Source organism: Hemitrygon akajei, chromosome 23 (assembly GCF_048418815.1).
Source record: "Hemitrygon akajei chromosome 23, sHemAka1.3, whole genome shotgun sequence".
Lineage (NCBI taxonomy): Eukaryota > Metazoa > Chordata > Chondrichthyes > Myliobatiformes > Dasyatidae > Hemitrygon > Hemitrygon akajei.
The window spans coordinates 34,668,250-34,692,298 of NC_133146.1; the positions used below are offsets into that span (position 1 = coordinate 34,668,250).

General features: G+C 40.8%; 1 protein-coding gene across 2 annotated transcripts; it reads left to right on the plus strand.

Annotated features, from left to right (window-relative positions):
• Nucleotides 1-8,665: 8,665 nt before the first annotated feature.
• On the plus strand, nt 8,666-23,669 carry LOC140715079 (interferon-induced protein with tetratricopeptide repeats 5-like). 2 transcript variants are annotated; one of them, XM_073026809.1, is made up of 2 exons: nt 8,666-8,710; nt 12,334-14,802. In XM_073026809.1, exons 1-2 carry the CDS (start codon nt 8,706-8,708, stop codon nt 13,781-13,783), a joined length of 1,455 nt encoding a protein of 484 aa, XP_072882910.1. In that variant the 5' UTR covers nt 8,666-8,705; the 3' UTR covers nt 13,784-14,802. The 2 variants fall into 2 exon arrangements, with proteins under 2 accessions (XP_072882910.1, XP_072882909.1); XM_073026808.1 differs by lacking the exon at nt 12,334-14,802 and adding an exon at nt 20,722-23,669 and having other exon boundaries at nt 8,675-8,710.
• The last annotated feature ends 380 nt before the right edge of the window (nt 23,670-24,049 follow it).

A 24,049-nucleotide genomic window follows, 5' to 3' on the forward strand; every position in this document is an offset into this window, starting at 1 on the left:
ATTTGTTGATTTGCTCTGAAAGTGAAGAGCAGTGTGAACGGGATACTGTGACACTTTTAGAGAAACTGGTGTATGGAGGACATAAAGTATCTAAGAAAAAGCTGCAATTTTGTAAGCAGCAGGTGGAATACTTAGGAAGGATGGTATCTAAAGGCGTGAAGGCAATAGCGCTAAGTCAGATTGAGGCGATAACGAAGACTCCAAAGCCCCAAACAGTAGGGCAGATGATGACATTTCTGGGAATGACCGGATATAGCTCAGATTGGATTGGAGAATATGCTGAGATTGTAGCACCACTGAGAAAGATAATGAAGGAAGCAGGCCATACCAATTTGAGAACTAGCCTGCAGTGGAATGAGGAGACGGAGACAGCCTTCAACACTATTAAACAGGAACTGCAGTCAGCCCCGGCATTAGCTTTGCCCGAGTACGAAAAGGCTTTCCATCTGTATGTATCTAATCGATGGGAAGGCTATGCCGCAGCAGTGCTGACACAAGAGACAGGTACAGGGAAAGCAAAGCAGCCAATAGCATACTACAGTGCAAAACTGGACGAGGTGGCCCAGGGGTATCCACCTTGTTATCAGGGATTGGCAGCACTGTACTATGCGTATGAGAAGGCATCATCTGTAACTATGGGTTATCCTGTGATACTGTACACACACCACAAAGTAGCAGAATTGCTGGATAGAGGGAAATTTGTGCTAACACCAGCCAGGATAGCAGCGTATCAGATGCTGTTGACATTTCCGGATGTAGCCATACAAAGATGTACCACCAGTAACGTAGCCGATTATGTCCCTTTGAGCTGCGAAGGAGAACCCCATGATTGTGTAGGGAAAACAATGACATTTGCCAAGCTGAGAGCAGATTTACGGTCAGAGCCACTAGAGGATTCAGATAAAAAGGTTTTGTTTGTAGATGGTTCTTGCTATAGGGATTATGATGGAAATCATGCGGGATTCTCAATAGTACAGCAGGACCAGTCCAGCTTCAAGACCATCAGAGTGGAAGCTTGTCCACAACCGTGTTCCGCTCAATTAGCAGAACTCAAGGCTTTAACAGCAGCATGTGAGATGATGGAAGGTGAGAAAGTAGACATTTACACTGATTCGGCATATGCCCATGGGGTGTGTCATCTGTTTGGGGCAGTGTGGAAACAGAGAGGTTTCAGGAAAAGTAATGGAGACCCCATACAGCATTGTCAGCAAATTTCAGACTTAATAAAAGCGCTTATGAAACCCCAAGTACTGGCTATAGTGAAATGCCAGGCACATAAGAAAGGGAATGATGTGATAATAAAAGGAAATCAAGCTGCAGATGAAGCGGCCAGGAAAGCGTCTGGGTGTACATCGGCTGTTATTGCACCCCAGGTAAGCCTAGAGCCGGAATCCATGATAGAGGACCTGGTTGAAATGCAAGGTAGGGCAACGTTGGCAGAACAGACGATGTGGAGGTGAAGGGGGGGCCAAGCAGAACTCAGAAGGCCTGTGGAGCACGGAGGATGGTTTGTGGGTAGCACCTACTCCTTTGTTGACTATCCTAATTTCAGAATCACATGGAGTGGACCATTGTGCAAGGAGGGAAGTAGTAAGGAAAATAAAAAAGGATGGTTTCTGGTCACCTTACTTACAGGCTTTGGTAGACTATGTTTTAGCACAATGCGAGGTTTGTGCACAGAATAATGTTCGAAGGGGGATTACAACCCCAATAGGTCACATACCCGTGCCTGAAGGACCATTTTGACATCTGGTGATCGACTACGTAGATATGATAAAGACAGTAAGAGGGAAAAGATACATTCTGGTGGTAATTGACAGGTTCAGCAGGTGGGTAGAGGCAGTACCCTCGAAGGATCAAGGGGCAGGTACAGTGGTAAAGTTCCTGACAAATGAAGTGATCCCTAGATTTGGAATACCTACGGAAATTAGTTCAGACAACGGTTCGGCCTTCATCCAAAAGGTGGTCAAATTGGTATTACAGGTACTGAAAATAAAACAAAGTTTTGGATGTGTGTACCACCCACAATCACAGGGCATGGTGGAAAGAATTAATGGCACTCTGAAGGCCAAGCTGAACAAAATTTGTGCAGAGAGTAGACTGAATTGGGCTGATGCATTACCGTTAGCATTAATGAGTTACCGTATGCAGACTAATCGGGTAACATGCTTGACACCACATGAAATGCTAACTGGAAGGCCCATGCCAGTGCCCCAATGGAGAGGACCATATAAGGGACCCAGTTTAGAGCAATTGGAACTTGAACTAAGACAATATATGCGGCAACTAACTATGATACATCAGTCTATTTATACACAGGAAAAACAGAAAGAGCTGGAGACTGTCCAAAGGGAAGGACAGGTCTACGTGCGAACGTTTCGAAGGAAGTGGAACGAACCAAGAAGGGAAGGGCCTTTCACGGTAATCAAGGCATCACCCACTGCGGTTCAAGTGGAAGGACGCTCCACTTGGTATCATCTCAACCACTGCACTAGGGCAGTTCTGCAGATACAGTCGGAGGTGGAACCCGAGGTAAGTGGTGAGGAGGAGCAGATTGTAGACACCAGCCGGGAGGAACAAGAAGCCGACACTGCAGCACAGGAATTTGACCAGGTGGTAAGGGAGGTCTTTGGTAATTCTGATGACTCTGAGAATGAAGTTGGGGATAGTAGTATTCCTCCAGATAATGGGGATGGTTTGGGTACAATCAGTTGTGCCCCACAGAATAACACACCTGCCTACTATAGCGCAGATTTGGAAACCATCAACATGGGGGATATGGCATGGGAATGATGTAACCCTGGGAAACTCGGGAGCACGCAGTATGAGAAGTAGCACACACACCATTTTGCCACGACAAGAGAACACATGGTACCAATGGGCAATGTATACAGCAAGCACGATGGAAAGACAGAATTGCTACCTGTGCTCAAGGGCAAATCCTGTGCAGCATGTCGTCCTCATGCCTTATAATTCTTCCACTTGTGCGCAGTGGCGTAGGGAACACAGGGAGCGATGTGGGCAATGATATCCTGGTCCAGTCTGTGCCAGGGCTTGTTACATGAGGATTTGTGTTAACACGGATCCCTGTTATCGAAACTGTCTGAACAATGCACCCATGTGCCCATATTGGTGTATGCTATATCAGGCGTCCTCGCTGTTTGACCAAAACAAGCTTGCCTATCACTGCAATTATAGCAGACCCTGGGCTATAAATAAAAGGAGCCAAACACCTATGCAGGAACAATTTATGATGCAGGGTCATCTGAGTTATGAATGCTTCATACAGGTGGGCACTCGCCCGGTTGGCCATTTCCAAGGCAACTGCACTCAGACACGGGATGTCACCCCAGGTAAAAAACATACAATGGGTACCCCTCCTCCTGAGGGTGCATTGGACTCTCAAACTATCCCATTAGCAGACACTTGGTGGCTGTGTGGAAAGAAAAGAGGTCTGAGATCTACGCTCCCCCTCGATTGGGCAGGTACGTGTACGCGTGTCATGCTGCTTTAGGAAGTTATCATGTCCCCTGAAGTACAGTCCAACGCTAACTTCCCTGAGCAGCAGAAACTGCTACGGCAGAAGAGAAAATATGAACCTGACCCGACAATCCGGATTGACAGTATACGACAGCCGAGAGGTATACCTAACGAATTCAAGGCGCGGAATGAGATTGCTGCAGGCTGGGAAGCTCTCATACCTGTGATAGGGATAAGCAAAAATGATGAATGGAAAAATTATATATACTACAATCAACAGAGATTCATCAACTACACCGATGATGCACTGGAGGCCTTAGGGCAACAGCTGGATGCAACTAGCAGGATGGCGTGGCAAAACAGACTGGTACTGGATTGGCTTTTGGCAGAGAAAGGGGGGTGTGTGTGTAATGTTTGGAGAACAATGCTGCACTTTCGTACTGAACAATACTAGCCCAGAAGGGTCTTTCACCAGAGCAATGGATAAATTAAAGGATCTGCGGAAGGACGTCAAACAGAATGCAGGATGTGGGCATCAGTGGTTTGACTGGTTAGAAAGCAAGCTAGGGGGATGGAGTGCGTGGCTGACTAAATTGGCAATGACTGCAGGCATTGTGCTGATAAGTTGTGCATTTATTCTGTGCTGTTTTCTTCCATGTCTCAAGACTTTGATAATGCGTGCGACAGCAAAACAATTCCCGATGCTCCTGGAAATTGTTGAATCTGACCTCAGACAAGGAGAAAAACCAATGATGTACTGTTACAGTCTGCACGATGTATCAAGCGGACTGGAGGGTGTTAATGATGTGGACACTAGTCTGTAAGGGTGTCTGAGTCTTTTTTCCTGTCTCAGCTATGGGAGGACAGGTTTTTGGATCAACAGCCTAGGATAACAGAGAGAGATCATTTTGAGCTCCGAGTATGGAAATTGTAGTTGACCCAAATTTGGGATTAAAATGCTGGACTTTATTTTGGCTTTGGTGCACGGCCTCTGAGTGTTCTCTTTCTGTGTGAGACCCTGTGGGTCTCAAAGGGGGGATTATATTGAGAAATATACCTGACATAATCATTATATATACCTGAAACATAATCATTATATATACCTGAAATATAATCACTATGTATTAGCTATTTACTATACTATGTAATCACTTCTAGGTACTGAATATTAATATGTATTATTTTACTAGACACATTTTGCTATGTGTTGTTTTCTCTAGATACTTTGTACTCTCTTAGCTGCATACTTGCAGGACACCTGTTTAGTTAGCAGCACTATTAGCTGAAATGTACCCCATGTATTACACTCAGCCTTTGTTTAGTACGAGATAACGGTGGCGGACAGGATGCTGCGAGCAGGAATGTAATGTGAGGGAGGTTGTCTGGAAAACATAATCTTGGCCACGAATAAGGCCCCAACGCGAACGGGTGAAATATAATGGTGGTGCACCGAGAGCTAGGCAAGAGCAATTAATTAATTAATATATAGATGATATGCAATTAAATCTTGATTGGGTATGCTGATGAAACCGAAATGTAACTGAGATAAGAAATTACTATAAAGAATGCTGTACACCAGAGCTCGGTGGGCTTTCGGTGACAAGTTCATTGATTGCCTCAGCCTTTGTTTGCAAATAAAGGTTTAATTTTCTTGAAGAATTGTCTGTGTCTCCAGGTCATTTCAAGTAACCATGACACTAATCGAAAAGTGTGATCTTGAAATTTAACCATCCCTACACGCCGAGCCACACGAATAAGTTGCTCTTTAACATGCACATAGTGAAATCGGACAATTACAACCGGTGGTTTAGCTGAAGCACTTGGTGATCGACGCATAATTCTGTGAGCGCGATCAAGTAATGGAGGACTGTCTGGGAATACAGAAGGGAACGCATCCTTTAAAAGTTGAGCAAAGTACTTTGAGGGGTCCCCTTGTTCAATACCTTCCGGGAGACCAAGTATGCGTAAGTTCTGTCTTCTGGACCGATTCTCAAAATCGACACTCTTGGCTTTAAGTGTTTCCAACTGTTTAATCGTCGAAAGTAATTTCTGCTCCAGTTTTCCAATGATCAAGTCTCGCTTCCGAGTGTTCTCTTGCTAAGTTGCGATTAGAACTTGCTGCCGGTTAACTACTGAATCCGTCTTGTCCATATAATCTTGAAAAGCCTTTATATCTTGTTTAAAAATTTGTCGTTCTTCAAGTTTTTCATTTAAAATCTCCAATAATATTTCATAAGTCAATTCAGTGCGCTTAGGATCAGTCTTTTTCTTCTTCTCGTTCCCGTTAGGATCCTTCCCAGGTTCTCGCCCTTTAGATCTAAGAGCCATTTCTGTATTCATTTCTTCAAAAATTCACAATAACTCTTAAAGATACGTCCAAAAAAGTAGCAAGAATCTTTTGGTGTAGGTAAAAGTAAGTTAAATAAGGGTGATCATAGGTTAAAAGAAGTAAAGGTTATGGAGCAAATCTGAAACAGTGCTCACTCCATGAGCGTCTCCTGCTGACCCCTTAACCTTCCTTTTAAAATTGTAAGAAATCATTTTACTTATTTGGGCATAACAATCACTAGGAATTATAAATTCCTTTTTAAAAGAAATTTTTTTTACACTTCTGAATTATGCTAAGAAGGTACTATCAAATTGGTCACCCCCTCTCTTTATCGTTGATTGGCCGAATCAATTCTATTAAAATGAATATTTTGCCTAAATTTTTAAATTTATTTCAGGCCACTCTTGTTTTTATTCCAAAATCCTTTTTTGATTCTTTGGATTCTATTATATCTTATATATGAAATAATAAAATTTCTTGATTAAACAAAGTTCATCTTCAAAAAGCTAAAAAGAATGGCGGTTTAGCCTTACCCACTTTTAGGTTTTATTACTGGGCAGTCAATACACGGAATCTTATGTTTTGGTTACATTAATTGAGAGGACTGTCCGGGCTGGGTTTCTTTAGAAGCTAACTCTGTAAATAAATTTTCTATCATTTCCTTTATCTTTAAGTAATTTAACTGATAATTTTGTAATTAAACACACTTTGAGGATTTGGGTACAATTTGGAAAATATCTTGATTTATTGAGTTTTTCACTTTCCAGTCCCATTTTTCTAATTATTTTTTAAACCTTCTATGTCTGATGTAGTTTTTAAAGAGTGGAATAGATTGGGTATTAAATGTTTTCATGATTTGTTTGTTGGAGATAGTCCCTCTTCATTTGAACAACTGTCAGTTAAGTATAGTCTACTGAGAACTCACTTTTTTCGATATTTACAAATTAGAGATTTCTTGCATTCTCAAGTACATACATTTCCTAAAAGTCCAGATAAAAATTTACTTGATATAATTTTTAATTTGTAACCCTTCTATAATGCATCAATATCTAATACTTATGGTATGTTGTTGGGAATGAGAAATATTCCTTTAGATAAAATTAAGAATCTTTGGGAACAAGATTTACAGATTTCAATTTCTGAGGACACTAGGAATGGAATTTTTAAATTGGTTAATATCTCATTGTTATGTGCCTATCATTCCCTCCTACACCTTAAAATGGTTCATAGAGCACATATGTCTAAAGATAAGCTGTCTCATTTTTATTTGGATATATCTCCCTACTGTGATAGATGTAATAATGGAGAAGCTTCACTAATCCATATGTTTTGGACTTGTCCGAGGTATGAAAAACATTGGAAGGAAGTATTTCAAATTTTTTCGGTGCTTCTTAAAGTAAATGTTAAACCTAATCCTTTGACTGCTTTATTTTGGTATTGTTGGAGGAAATGATAATATTGTGGAGACACACGATTTGCATATTTTGGCCTTTATTTCTCTTATATCTAGGAGGGCATTGCTGCTTAAGTGGAAGGATGCCACTCTGCCCACTCATATTCATTGGTTACATGATGTTATGTCTTGCTTAAATTTAGAGAAGATTCACTGTTCAATTTCTGAACCTAGACAAGATTTTTTTAACATTGTGGGGACCTTTTTTGAATTACTTTCAAAATCTTTGATTTGCTGTTAAGCACAGATGTTGGCTAATAATATGTTTTACTATATGTTAAGGACTTTTTCCTTTTCTTTTTTTTTAACCAGACAGCTGTTTTTTTCTGGTAGTGGGTTTAGATTTTTTGTATAATAAATTTATTTCTTTTCAATTATATACTTGAATTGAATCTATATAGATATGGGGTAATTACACCTCATCTGTGATTTCAATATATTGTAATCAATATATATTATATATCTTACTTTACCCTGTATTCTTTTATGTAAGAAAGTAATAAAAATATTGAAAAAGAAAACTCTTTCTCCTCCATCCCTGCAGCAAAATTCCACTGCAAAACCTTTACAAGCTCCTTTTCCTCTTTCATTCATTCCTTTCTCCTCAGTCAGCCTAGTCCTGATTTCGGACATGCCTCATTGAAAAGATTCCATTCTAATTTCAAAGGTGAGCTCAATATGCAGCAGCCTCTCTGGACTCTGGATTTGGGGATTGCCAAACGTTATGTGGATTTTCTGGTGTAGTCTGCTTTGTCGTGTGCTTCTGTGATATCATTCTGGAGGAATGTTGTTTCATTTTTTAACTGCATTGCAGTTGTGGTTTCTAAATGACAATAAACCGAAATTCAATTCAATTCAATTCAGTGTTGTAGACTGTCTGTTCCTGAATTTTCATATACGCTTTACTTGACCCTTTGTGCCACCTGCTTTTACGTCAATGCCCGTGATGTCTCCAAGTCACATCTCCACTGAGCAGAACTGGTGAACGCAAGGACACAGGGAGGAAGTAGTTACAGAGTGAGAGCAAAGGTGTTGTAATAGTGGGTTAAAATCTGAACTCTTCTGAATTGCTTGAGGCAGTGTTTGAGGAAGATATCAAATAATTCTGAGAATCTGTGGTCCTTCAAGGTCTGTTGGAATATTATTCTAAAATCTATTCTTCACTCTAAATAGTGTGCAAGATTAGCATGTAAATGGATTAAAATGGGTGGTGTTTGAATTAACATTACTTTTTTTTAAAGATAATTGGTTATCATGACAAATCCAGTTCTCAAGGAAAAAGCAGGTTTGTCAGTTTTAGTTACCAGTTTCATTTTCCATTCCACTCTCAGTAATCAAATTTTACAACTCAGCCCAACCCACAGATTATAAAAGCTTTCTGAAATTCTCATGTTGTACAGTCACATAGCTTTCCCAGTCCTTGCCGGAATCCCAAACAGCACCATGAGGTAAGTGAGTCCTTTTGTTTCCATGATGTTATTAGAAGTCAGGGCATTCTCAGAAAAAGTCAGAAGTGTTGGCATGGACGACCAGATCAGTGAAATTTAATGTGACCTGTGTCTGGATCTGCAGACATCTGGGAAAGGAGTTTGTGATCGCTTAGGGTGTAGGGTTGGGGATCTGAACCCTGGTTTGTGATCTGGGAAATTTACTTGATTGTGGGAACTCAGACTACTGGGAAATAGTGGGGGAGGTCAAGAATAAGAGATCACTCACTTTATTCATCCCAGGAAATTATGTTTTGAGGTAAGGTTTGTAGTCCAGGTCTTTGAAATGGAAAGAATTCATGAGGAGAGAGAGACCAAGAGTCAAATAAATGAACGTATCCTCCATTTCAAGGAATCTGTATTGGAGGAAAGGCTTTTCATCATCGAGAGCATTCAGTAATAGAGAATTACATATTGAAGTGGTGCAGTGAGCAGAGCAGATAGGGACTAAAAACCACAAAGTATCAATGATGGTTAATGCAAGTGAGGCAACTGCAGAATCTGGAGTGCAGAGTGGGGAAATGTGGACAAGTTCAGAATGTGTAGAGGAACAGTGAAATCATTAAACCCAGTGAATGAAAATCAAAGTGAATGGTGGGAAATGAGTCTTTAATTACAAGAAGACCTGGAAATCAAAACTGGAGCTTTGCACTTCTTTGGTTAAATTATCTTTGGGGTTAGTTCTGATCTCCATACCTCAGTAATGATGTCTGCCAGTGGGCACGATGACAGATCATATAGAATATGGGATTGGCAACATTAAAATATGGTGTCAGGTTTTGCAACTGGACTGATAATTGCTTGAGTGCAAGACATTTTGAAAAATTTTACCAAGTTTAAATAGCTTGATGAGATTGACATGGAAAGTGCATTACAACAGGCATAATCTTAACTTTAGGGCTCAACCATTCAAGGATGATGCCAGTTCACAGAATTGCAAGGAGGGTATGGGGAAACTGTTCCATTGCTTCCAATGTTTGTAGTTTCAGGCTTTGACATGAACGGTCAGATTCTCCCCACACTCATGATCATCTCTGTCTGCATTTGGTTGGATCAGTTGCCAGCGCTACGTTCCGCAGAATTATCACATTCACCTTCGTTGCCTCCATTTCCAACAACTGAATCTGTCTTACTGATCCACTCATGCTCTTTCTCAGTTTATGATTCTGTGCACACACATTGGGTTCAGATCCCCTTTGTAATGTTCCTATTATCACCTACTAGTCCTAGTCTCACCACTTCCTCTGACTACTATATTGTAGTGGCGCGCAAGGCGCTACAAAAGGAACACACGGAGGCAGAGAGAGCTGTGGTGAACTACATATACCTGTCTGGACATGCCCCTCTGCTGACTGCTCCTGTGGCTTCTCCCACAGACCCCTGTATAAAGGCGATTGGAGGCACTGCTCCTCCCTCAGTCTCCAGGATGTTGTGTGATGGTCTTTTGCTGCTAATCGTGGTCTCTTGCAGCTAATAAAAGCCTATCGTTCACCTCCCATCTCCGAGAGTTATTGATGGTGCATCAAGAGCTGAACTCGGAATAGTTTTACTGAATCAAACTCGCGCGCTTAAAACCTCCTTCCCATAGGCCCCTGCGAACAGCAGGGTGGACTTGACGTCAGACCGTCCCCGGAAGGTCCGCCCCGAGTGGGTCGTGCGTCTGCTCGCAGCTTCCGATGGCATTTCGAGCCCCGTGTGTGCGCACTGCCACAATATACAGTTTACCTTCCCTCTACCCCTTAGATCTGATAATGACCATTCCTTTAACTCCACAGCACTTGACCTGTGGATTTTCTTCAGCAGATCTTTTTTTTTTGCTCCAGATTTAATCATCTGTAGTCTCTAAAACATCTATCATCTTTACCCTATTTTTCACAATTCCCTACACTGAGGAGGAATTATTCTAGATCACTCAGTTTTGTCCTACCGCTAGTTATTGCATTGGACTCTGCTGAGACAGAAGTCTTTTCACGGACTTGTCTATGACAGTACCAAGCATTAAATACTGTTGCTTTCATTTTACTCTTAACACTTTTACAATTGTTTGTCCAATTTGCTGTGTTGTCAGCATTGCAGAAACAGTTTAAAGTCTAAGCTGAGTTCATTGCAGAAGTGCAAACACTGAGCGGCCACTTTATTTAATACAACTGCTCTTTAATGTTAGTATATAATCAGCCAATAATGTGGCAGCAACTAAATGCATAAAAACATGCAGACATGTTCAAGAGGTTCAGGTATTGCTCAGACCTATGATCAGAATGTGATCTAAGTGACTTAGTGCAATGATTGTTGGTGCCAGACGGAATGGTTTGTGATTCTCAGAAACTGTTGACCTCCTGGGATTTTCAAGCACAGTAGTCTCAAGAATTTACAGAGAACAGTGCAAAAAATGAAAATAAAAATCCAATCAGCAGAAGTTGTATGGGTGAAAAAACCTTGTTAATGCGAGAGATCAGAGGAGAATGGCCAGCGAGGATTGAGCTGACAGGAAGGTGACTGTAACACAGATAAACCCATGTTGCAAAAGTGGTGTGAACTTTGAAGTGCATTGGCAACAAAGGTAAAAGACCACAAACAATCACTCAGTGGCCACTTTATTATGTACAGGAGGTATCGAGTAAAGTTGCAATGAGTGAATATGCTCAGGTGAAATGAAGAAGTTACTTGCAGCAGCGTCACAGTCACATAGCATCACATAAGAAGCATTCACAAGAGAAACATAAATCTAAACTATACACAATTTTTACAAGACAGAAGACAATTATAACACAAATAAACTAAACCCATTTTAGTGCAAAGCACTCAGAATTTTAAACAAGAGTGATGAAAGTTATGCTGATTGATTCAAGAACTGAATGGTTGAAGGGAAATAGCTGTTCTTGAATGTGATGATGCGGTATTCCAGGCTTCTATACCTTCTGACTGATGGTAGTTGTGAGAACATGGCATGTCCCAGATGATGGATGTTACCTTCTTGACTTAAACTGGTTACCATGGTGTTTTCATAGCATCAGCAGCAGCTTTAGGCTCTTCTTTGAGACTTTTGTTCACATATTTTTCATTTTTTTTTTGTCTGATGATGAGTTTCATCATCACTGGCTAATCAGCCTTGCTAATAATTGCTTCTGAAATTTGCCAGCCATGTATTCAGATAGAGAACTAACTGACTGACATGGTGCCACAAAGTTGTTTTTTTCCATTCCTTTTCCCAGCTACTGTGTTAATGATCTGCTGGACTGGCCCAACCCTTAAATGACAAATTGGAATGTAAATATATCCTGCTCTCTTTCTTAATTTAAAACACATTCAGCTAGCATAGTCAGAACACATTAATTATTTTAATCTGGCTGTCTCGGCTTATTGTTTGGTATTTCTAGAACCAAGACTGTTTCCCACTGGGCTAATCACAATCTGATAGATACTGGTTTGATCAGGAAGCGATTGATCTGCACCCATTGCTTTCTGACTATGCTGCACCTCAGGAATTCAGAATTTACTAATATTGTCAATCCAAGCATTTAGCAGTTAGGATGGAGAATCAATATCACATCAATAATCTTTGATTACTTTGTGCTTGAATGCAGCAACACTCTGAAGGAATCCCTGTTTGAGAAACTTTGCCAGCTTCAGTGTCACTTCACGTGGGTTCCACAGAAGGACAACACTGACTTCAGTGACCTGAAGTTTAGATTACAAGATTCTATAAAATTTGGTGTAAAATATCAAGCCACATCCTACAACCATCTTGCTTTTGTAAACTGTCAGCAAGGCGACTATGAAGAAGCAATTCAAAATTTAAAGGAAGCTGAAAAGATATGGAGAGAGAACCACAAAGATGAATTTGAAAGAAGAAGCATCATCACCTATGGAAACTTTGCCTGGGTGCATTACCACATGGGACTTCTGACCGAGGCCCAGTCCTATCTCGACAAGCTGGAGATGATCTGTAAACCTCTCAGTGATGGCCCTCGCTATACAGCAATGATACCCGAGGTGTACGGGGAGAAGGGATGGTCACTGTTGAGTTCTGCTGCTGAATACTATGAGGAAGCAAAGGAATGGTTTGAGAAGGCTCTGCAGGAAGATTCTGATAATGTGGAGTGGACTATGGGCTATGCAACTGCTCTTTATCGTCTGGAAGGTATTTCTGGTGTTCCAGAGAATCAGGAGCGAAGTCAGCCAGTGCAGTATCTGCGACGGGTGCTGGAGCTTGACCCAGATGACACGGTGGCCATGGTTATGTTGGCCCTAAAACTGCAAGAGTTCAATGAAGCAGAGAGAGCAAATGAATTAATTGAAGAAGCATTGAGAAAGACCCCAGATCTGCCATATGTGCTTCGCTATGCAGCAAAGTTTTACAGAATAGCACAAGCTGTCGATATCGCAATAGGCCTGTTGGAGAGAGCTTTAGAATTTACTCCATGTTCATCCTTCTTACACCACCAAATCGGTATGTGTTACAGAGGAAAACTGTTCAGTCTGAAAAAGAAAACAGACCCCAACCATCCTGACAGATCTGCATTTCAACAGAAAGCTGAGTTGATCAGTAAGTGTAAATATCACTTTGAAAAGGCATTTGATCTCAAACCATCATTTACTTTTGCAAAACTGGATTTTGCAGGAATCTGCTTGGAAAATGGAGAAGTAGACCGAGCAGAGGAGATCTACAAGAGTCTGCTGAGCTTGAAGGATCTTGCTTCAGATCATAAGCAGGCACTAGCTTTACAAGTTGGATTGTTTGAACAGCACCACAAAAGATCTGAATCAAATGCCATCGTCTATTTCCTGGATGGACTTAAAACCCATCATGGAAGTAAACAATGGAGGCTCTGTGATAGTAACTTGAGGATGATCTTAGGAAAACAAATTAAGAGAAATCCAAGAAACAGCAACGCCCTTGGTGTTCTTGGAATGGTGCACCAGCTGGCTGGGGAGAAGGATGAGGCTGTTAAATGCTTCGAAAAGGCCTTGGAATTTGATCCTGGAAATGAAGAATATCTCAATGCTCTGTGTGAATTACACCCTTCTAATTAGGCTCCAGTTACCCAAACTGATCTGGGGGTACACTGACTGTGGAAAGTCTTTCCTCAACCATTTTTAGCTGTTAGAGTTGTCTGATATTATGTGCAGTACATTAATAGAAACACATTTAATTCATGTTTCATTTGTGTTCTTCTGAAGGCTTTGTGCTGAAAATTGTGACCATACAGTCTACATTGTATACCATACAGTCCCATCAGTTCTCCAATTTCCACTTGAGATGAAGTGACACTATTTCAGGTACATCTGATGCTATGACTAGATCAGTAGCACTAGCATGTAAACAGATCTGTAATTTCCCAGTCCATGGGTCCAATTTAATCTGGTGTTGATTGCGAGTTCACAAAATTCTAGGTAAACTGAGTTTTGTGTGACAGCACCAAACAAGAAGTTTCCTTGTTAATAAAGCTTGCTCTGAAAGATAATGAAATGATTTGTAAAATTCACAAATGAGAAAGGAGAGCACTTAACTCCATTTTTTCCCCAGTTGAGCCATAAACAATTACAACCCAAATCCGTGGAATGTTCTGTATTCTAGTTTACACTTGTGATTGATTACTATAAACTTTCCTTAGTTTTACATTTTTTCTTTCAATAATTGCATTCCGAGCAATTTTAGTTTGCATACAAAAATATTCCAGATGAAATCTTTGCAATTTCTAGTAGAGTCTAAATGCTACATTAGAATTTGTTTACCTACCACACTAATGAGTTAAAGCTTCATGCAATTTACAGTGAAAAGCACCAAAGCAGACTCAAAATGTTAAAAATATTAAAATATTATGCTATTAAAGCAGAAAATTCTGATAACATTTAGCAAACTGAATTTTTCAGACTGAAGATTAGGATGCTGCCTGACTTGTGTGTTTTTTTCAGAACTTGTACTGTTTTCCAATGTTTGGAGCTTTTAGGTCGAACATTAATTTGAAATCTTATATTCATTAATTTCTATTTTCTTTTTAATATTGTTAAATGAGCTGTAATATCAGAAACTAAATGTAAAAGAAACCAATAAAATGTTATGATTTAATTCTCCACACCTGTAGTGAAGTGTTAATGATTTTCTTGCTGCATACTATTGTGAACAGTATCAATTCAAGGAACATTTAAGGAACTTTCACTCCAGCCTTTATTGCCGGTAATAAATTTAACAATTCCAATTCAGTAAGCAGAGCTGTTTGTTCCCAGTGTGGTCTTCCCTTCATTAAGATGCCATGCCTATCATGTAGCACATCTCATTCGGTTCATGAATATGGTCTTGCACTCATTGTTTCCTGCCATTTGAATTCTTCTTCCCACTCTGACCTGTTCACTGTTTCAGCAAAGCTCAATGTAAGCTTAAGGAACAACACCTCATCTTCTGGATGGCCACATTACAACCTTCAAATCAACCAGAAGAGGGCATGTCCTAGATGGTGACGGGCCTTAATGGTAGATGCCACCTTCTTGAGTCACAGTCTTAGTCTTTTGTAAATATCCTCAAATGGTTGGGAGGCACATGCTCACGCTGAAGCTGACTGAATCACACACACTGTCCTCTCCATACCAGACGGTGATGCAGTCAGTCAGAATGTTGTCCGCAGTATATCTGTAAAAATTTGCTTTAGTCTTTGGTGACATACCATATTTCCTCAAACTCCCAATGAAATATTGCCACTTTGTAACCTTCTTTGTAATTGCAACAACATTTTGGGCCTAGGATTGATGTTTGGAGATGCCGACATTCAGGAACTTGAAGCTGCTCACCCTTTCCACTGCTTACCCCTCAGAAAACTCCTTTTTGCCTGACTAGAAATGTACTCAGCAGACAATTGAAGAGGGAGATAATTGCAAGGGAGGGGAGTTACAATAAATGTTCCTGCAATGATCCCAGTCAGGTGGCTCTTGGATTCAGGGCACTGAGTGGCTTCATGCAGGAGGAAGTGTGAAACTGTATGTGTGCCAACCAGGAAATCTCCAGATGAGTAAAGATAATTTACGTATTAAACAAGAAAGCAAAAAAAAAAAACAGATGCTGGAAATCTGAAATAAAAATAGAAAACACTAGACAGCAGTTGTAGAAGGAGAAAAAAAGGGTTAAACTTTTTAGGGTTGAGAACAGGTGCTTTATCAGTTCTAGACCTGAAACTCTGCTTATTGTTCCGCAGTTCTGGCTCGCTGAGTTTTTCCAGCGTTTTCTGGTTTGCCTTATTCTCATTTTGCTTCTAGTTTATCAGGGGTTGTCAGCAGGAAGTGGAGTGAGATTACATAAATTTAACAGCATTTTAAGAAAGAACATGAACAAGAAAATTGCGAGTTTTCAGAATCAGAGAAGATAATACCAGAATTTTGAGCAGCTAGGCAAAGACACGCCTCTGCGTTATGACAGTTTCTCGAATGATCTGGTAAGGGCTATGAGTTGTGGGATAAGATTCTCTTCCTTTGTTGTGGGAGGAAGGTTGCAGAAAGAATAAAGAAGGCCTGGTTGTGGAAATCAACAGCAAAGACTGATAGAGTGATAATGCCCATCAACAGGACCTTTGGATCACCACACCAATTCTGATCATCAGGTTTTGATCACAGCCCTCTGTATCCGAACTCCATCATTCTGCATGATATTAAGGTTTCCTAAAAACGTTAGTAAAATGATTATTGCTACAGTAAGTTTCATCGTTTCTTCAAATGGCCATGCTGAGATGATGACTGGTTCTGGAGCTGCAGAACCAATTTCTTCCCCTTCCATAGGTGGTGTCTGTGGTGTTTCATTTCCACTTTTTATTTCAGATTCTCAGAAAATGCATATTTTTTATTTTAACAGTAATGATGTGGCTGAGTTCAGATTGCACTGTCGGACCCTCTCCTAGCTATATCAAGATCACCCATGTCCCATTACGTGGCAATTATTAAACTAAGGGAGACACAACAGATTGCAGATGCTGGAATCTGGAGCAACATAGAAAAACCTTGAGGAATTCAGCAGGTCTTCTGATAGCCCAGATGAAGGGTCTTGACCTGCAATGTAACCTGTCCATTTCCCTCCATAGATGCTGCCTGATCTGCTGAGGTCCTCCAGTTTGTGTGTTCCATTAACCCAAAGGTTTCTGTTTCTTGCATAAAACTTCTGATTTTGTGTTCTGTTAAACAGCTTTCTAAACATGTCTAAGTGATCTTCAAAGATGTGTAGAGGTGCATTGAGATCGTTACTATATCAATTTTAAACTGTGCATTTCAGCTTATTTTATTACTTGTCACCCTTCAGATTTCCCTGGACCATCTCACAAATCTTGCCTGGTTTTTTCTTCCTCTGTTTTTCTAAGTTCATCTGATCAGCTGAATTCAATCCCATATATCCAATGTACTTGGCTCAGTAATATGAGTGGGTGTCAAGATGTCACCGAGCTGTGATCTCCACTGAAATCGTGAGTCAAACATAGTTGAGTGTTTAGGATCATAGGTATGGTTTTGGGGGCAGATAGGAGAGTTATGGGTCAAATTAGGTTGTAGAGACAAGTATGTGGGGGAATTAGAGGGCAGGTTGGAGTCTCAAGTCTCCGTTCCATGTTCAAAGGGCAGCAATGTGGACCTGAGACATCTGCAGATCAGACTGGTCTGTTTGGCTGTCTACAAAGAGCGCTGCCACAAGAAAACAGCATCCATCATCAAGGACCCCCACCATTCAGGCCATGCTCTCTTCTTGTGTCTGCCATTGGAAAGGAGGTGCAGGAGTCTTAGGTCCAATACCATCAGGTTCAAGAATAGTTATTACCCTTCAACCATCACACTCCTGAAACAGTTTGAAAATCTTCACTCACCAAAACACTGAACTGATAGCTAAATACAACCTATGGACTCAATTTCAACCACTCCACAACTTGCTCTCAGTATTATTTATTTATTTATTCCCATCTTTCAAAAGTACATCCATTTTCTCATTAGCTACCCCAAAGATCTAGTCTTCACATCCCACAGATCATACTACTCTAACAGCAATGCCAAGGAATTGCTTCAGGACTTCGGCAGCATGAAATCGGGAGACGACATTCCAGTCCCTACCAAGGGGTCAGTGCTGAAGCACCTTCAAGTTTCTTGGTGTCAACATCTCAGAGGATGTGTTGAGCCCATCACATTGATGCAATCATAAAGAAGGCATGCCAGCAGCTGTACTTCATAAGGAGTTGGAGGAGATTTGGGACATCAGCAAAGACTAATCATTTTATGCTGATATATGGTGGAGAGCATTCTGACTGGTTGCATCACAGCTTGTTACAGGGGCTTCAATCTGCAGCATCAAAAGAGCTTGCAGAGAGTTGTAGACTCAGCCAGCTCCATCGTGGATATCTTCAAGAGGCGGTGATTCAAGAGGGTGGCATCCGTCACGAAGGACCCTCACATGCTGTGTTCTCGTTACTCCATGAAGAAAGAATTACTGGAGCATGATGAACCACACTCAACAATTCAGAAACAGCTTCCTCCCCTATGCCATCAGATTACAGAAAAGTCCATGACCATGTAAATCAGTTATAAACCTAATTCTGAATATCGGAATTTCTAGTCCAAATCTCCATTAAGAAGGCAATAGAGACTCTGTAGTCAAATAGCAGCAAGCTCATATCTTCCTCTTTGGGAAGAAAGCAGCATGCCAAATATACACAGGAAATGAAACAATATTTAACTCAGAGTGAGAACACCTCAAACAGCTGACTTGTACCACAACTGCAGGAGACTTTGCTCACTCAACTAGTTTCTGGGCATGCGCTGTAAATCTTAAGACCGTAAGACATAGGAACAGAATTAGGTCTGCCATACCCTAATTGCCTCTGGTTCATTACATAACACCCAATCCAGTATAACTGATCCCCTAGTAAGCTTAACAACTAACTGCTCTAAAAAGCCATCTCACGGACATTCAACAAATTCACTCTCTTGAGCTCTATTACCAACCTGATTTCCCCAATCTATCTGCATGTTAAAGTTTCCCATGGCTTTCATACATTGCCCCTTTGACATGCCTTTTTTATTTCCCACTCTATTCTTTATTCCGCATCCCAGCTAACTGTTTAGAAGCCCGTATATAACTGCCATCAGGGTCCTTTTACCCTTGCAGTTTCTTAACTCAACCTGCAATGTATCAACATCTTCCGATCCTATGTCAAATCTTTCTAATGATTTGCTGCCATTCTTTGCCATGCTACCCCTTCTGCCTACCTTCCTATCCCTCCAATACAATGTGTAATTTTGGACGCTCAGCTCCCAACTCCTAACATCTTTCAGCCAAGATTCACTGATAGGCACCCGACGATCTGTAAAAGTGTGACAAGATCATCCACCTTACTTCTTATACCCCATGTATTGACATATAACACTTTGAATATTGTATTTGCTACCATTTTTGATTCTGTATCCCTAATGCTCTGAAACTCACCCTGCTGCCTGCAATGATGTCCTATCATCTGTCTGCCCTTCCTGACAGTCTGACTGCATACTGTCTTTGCTTTTTTTTTAACCATCCATCCTATCCTGAGTCCTTTTACTCCTGTTCCTATCTCCTGCCAAATTAGTTTAAACCCTCCCCAACAGCTCTAACAAACTTGCCCACAAGAATATTGGTCATCCTCAGGTTCAGCTGCAACCCATCCCTTTTGTACAGGTCATATCTGCCCCAAAAGAGGTCCCAATGATCCAAGAACCTGAAGCCCTGCCCTCTAAACCAGCTTCTCAGCCACGCATTAAGCTGCCAAATCATCCTGTTTCTCCTCTCACTGGAGCATGGTACAGGCAGCAGTCCAGAACTTACTACACTGGAGTTCTTGCTTCTCAACTTTCTGCCTAGCTCTCTAAACTCAATTTTCAGGACATCCTTGCTTTTCCTTCCTATGTCATTGGTACCAACATGTACCAAAACATCTGGCTGCTCTCCCTCCCCTTCCAAAATGCTGTGGATGCAATGTGAGATGTCCCTGACATGGGAGGCAACATACCATTCAGGTATCCCATTCACATCCACCGAATCTCCTGCCTGTTCCTACGACTATTGAGTCTCCTATCACTACTGCTCCCCTCTTCTCCCTCTTTCCCTTTGGCACCACCAGCCAATGCTCAGTGTCAGTAATCTGGTCTCTGTGGCATTCTCCTGGGAGGTCATCCCCCACTACAGTATCCAAAAAGGTATACTTATTATTAAGGGGAATGGCCACAGGGGTGCTCTGCATTTTCTGCCTATTCACCTTCCCATTCCTTCCCATGACAGTCCTCCAGCTACCTACCTCCTGCAACTCAGGAATGACTACTTCCCTGTAATTCTAATTGATGATCTCCTCACTCTCCCATACAAGCCGATGTCATCCAGCTACTGCTTCATATCCCTAACACAGACTTCAAGGAGCTGTCGTTAGATGCACCCCACATTGATTTAGTTCCCAGGGCTCCAACACCCGGCGTGAATAACACACTACGGCCATTTAAGCTACACTAAGTTCCCCTGACACAGTAAGGGAAAGTTAATAGAAACTTACCCAGATCTAGTGCCTGTTCTAAGCCAAAGCCTGCCCTCAATATCATATCATGAGAGTTAATGTCATAAGGGCCAATCACAGTAGCCATCACACAATTTTATCTTACTTAAGTCAGCTATGACTTCCAATCACCATGCCACACTACTACTTTTCCAAAGCACCTTCCCTATAGGCTAAACTTCTGACTAGTGCAGGCTCTATACACAAGACCAGAAGCTGTCAACAATGAGACAGCACCATCTGCAATATCACTAGGTGTACGAGGTCTCTAAACAGGGATCAATTATTGGTACATGACCAGAAGTCTTACTGCTTTTTCTCTGCTCAGATGGTGATGGTGCCTGACCTGCTGACTTTCACTGCTTTGCAGAAACTGCATTACAGAGTGGATCTGTCTCTGAAGTTTTAAAATGGAATTTCATGAACTTTCTTCTCTTGCAGCAACATGCCAGGAGATGCTTTGAAAGAGAAGCTGAAACAAATTCATTGTCACTTCACTTGGGACCTCCAGAAGGAAAATGTTGATTTGGATGATCTGACATACAGGTCGCAAGATTCTTCAAATGCTGGTGCCATAAATCAAGCCACATCCTACAACCAACTCGCTTTTGTAAACTTTCTGCAGGGCAACTGTGAGGAAGCAATTCAAAATTTAAAGGAAGCTGAAAAGATTCTGAATGGGAACCACAAAGATGAATTTGAAAGAATAAGCATCATCACCTATGGGAACTTTGCCTGGGTGCATTACCACATGGGACATCTGACTGAGGCCCAATCCTACCTCAACAAGCTGGAGGTTATCTGTAAAGCACTCGGAGACGTCCCTCGCTATACATCAATGTTACCTGAGATGTACGGGGAGAAGGGATGGTCATTGTTAAAATCTACAGCTGATAACTATGAGGAGGCAAAGGAATGTTTTGAGAAGGCTCTGGAGGAAGACCCTGATAACACAGAGTGGATCATGGGATATACGACTGCTTTGTCTCAGCTGGAATCATTTTCCAGAACCCCAGAGAGTGATGAACAGCGTCAGGCAGGGAAGCATGTGCGGCAGGTGGTGGAGCTTGATCCAGATGACTCAGTGGCTATGGTACCGTTGGCCTTGAAGCTACCAGACTTCAGTGAAAAGGAGGAAGCAAATGGATTAGTCAAAGAACCACCGCAGAAGGCCACTGACCTTCCATATGTGCTTCGGTATGCAGCAAAATTTTACAGACAAAAAAGAACTGTGGAGAAAGGTATCAAGTTATTGAAGGAAGCTTTAGAAACAACTCCAAACTTCTTTCACAATGAAATGGCCATGTGTTACAAGGGTAGAAGGAGAAACATGCAGAGAACTCCATTCTGCAGGAACCATCACTGTCTTTTATCTGAATTGATCCATCAATGCAAGTATCACTTTGAAAAAACATATGAAAACAGCTTAAGTTCAGCAATTAAATCACAACTCGACTTTGCAAACTTCTGTGAAGTAATTGGAGACTGCTCCAAAGCAGACGAGATCTATAGCAACTTGGTGAAGCTAAAGAATATTTGTCCAGAAAGCATGCAGAAAATATGTTTATATGCTGGGTCATTTGAACTGCACCACAAAAAGTCTGAATCCGATGCTATTAATCTACTGCTGAAAGGCCTGAAGGTTGATTATGATTCAAACGAACGCAAAATGTGTCAAAAGGAATTGGAGAACTGGGCAGACAGGAAACTTTGCAGGTATCAACACGATGGCAAGGCCCTTGGTATTAAAGCATTAGTGTATCAGCTGGATGGGAACAAGTCTAAAGCTATCGAATACTTTCAGAAAGCCTTGATGATTGATCCTTGCAATGAGGAATATTTGAGTGCACTTTGCGAATTATGCCTTTCCATCAAAAGTCAAAATGATGATTGAAAGATTAACTGATTCTGTCAGATTGGACTGCAAACCTGTGAGGTGCATGTTTTGCTTTTTAAATTCTTCCAGTCCCTTCCTTCATGGAGGCTTTACAATCAAAACAAAAATTTTTCAGCAATAGTTTAAACATAATCATTATCAATCTTTGTACTGAACTCCATAATATTAACATTAGTAATACTCTTAACAAATCAGATTTAAATAGCTTTTAATTTCTGTTTAGTGTGGAAAATAACCAAAGGTGGGTTTGTGGGAATTAGGGCAAATGGAGTCAAGTAGAGAATCTTCTCTGGCTTTTGTTACATGTCTCCTTTTCCTTCAGCAAAGATCTCTGGTTATATTTTACTGTCCCTTGCTTCACCTTTTGAAGAATATTTTTCATAATATGATTGTTGTCACATTTACTGTAATTATACAATGCAATTTAAATACACATTTGTAATGAGGAACCAGAGCTTTTTAGAGTGTATACACCAAATATGTAAAATTACTGTAATTGTCCGGTACTAATTTGGTGCAAGCTTGTGAAGGTGTGTCAATTCTATAACTGGACAATAGAAATTGTTTGCATGCCTGGAATTTGGTGAGCTTTTATCCCAGGGGCTTTGCAGAGAAGGAAAGAAAAATCAAGGAGCTCCAGAAAGGGTAAGCGTTGAGGTATCTGCCAACCGTCAGAGACAAATAGAGAGGAAGGGTCAGGATGTAAATAAATCACACACAATGTAAGCCCTGATTGATCTGAAAATGCTGAGGGCATGGATGGTGGGGTATTACTGTGGAGATTTTTGTCTCGGTCCATTGTACTATGCACATGATCAGTCTATACCAAGAGGTTAAAAAACAGACCTACTTACTTGAAATAGTATTGACTGTTCACAGTCATAATGAGCAAGCCTGTTAGACAAGCGAAGGAAAATGTCTTGATTCATGTGCTCTTTGAGACTTTGAAGTATTCAGATGTAAGCCATTAAGGGAATGTTTATTTTCCAAGGAGGAGTGAAACCATTTCGGTTGACAAAGCAAAGTAAAATAAGATTTTTTGTAACAAGGAGACCAGTTCAGTGGAAACATAAAATCCTCCCTCCACATCTTCCATTAAGGAAGAATTAATTTTAGAATTGTAGCTAACCTATATGCATAGATTATAAAAGAAGTGTGGGTTTTCGTGGTTACATACTGTAAGTGTGAACAGTGAGTATTCTCTATCCTCAGACCGGAATCACGATTGGTGCCAAGGACATCTAAGAGTCTCCAGGCCAGTCATCACAAATTGGAATTCAGTAACGGGCAGAGCGACATGAGGTTGATACTGTATTGACAATTCTGTACTGTTTTAGACTTGTTGTTTAGTTAATTCTTTGTATCACTCAGTGAAAGGGCGTGGGACTTGCTCTTTTATCAATTATTTTACACTTAGACTTGGTGTTTTATATTTCTTTATGTTTCATTTTACTGGTCACTTAGTATACTCGAATAAAATATCTTGCAACAACTTTTGAGTGTTCCTTTTGCATTGATCCAAATCCTTAAAACCTGTTTATCATTCCCTTACTGATCATCACTTGGATACTGCCTGCCTTGATTAATGTTTAACTACGGGCCGTTGTGAAATCATTTGGCGTGCAAATATGACAGGAAAATTCAAAGTACGGAAGTTCAAAGGTAGAATTTATTATCAGAGTACATACATATCATCATATACCACTCTGAGACTCTTTTTCTTGTTGGCATGCTCAGCAAATCTATAGAACAGTAACTATAAAAAAAGATCAAGGAAAGAGCAAGAGCATAGAAGACAACAAACTGTGCAAATGCAAATATAAATAACGAAGGCAAGAAATAACAAGATAAAGAGTCTTTAAAGTGAGATCA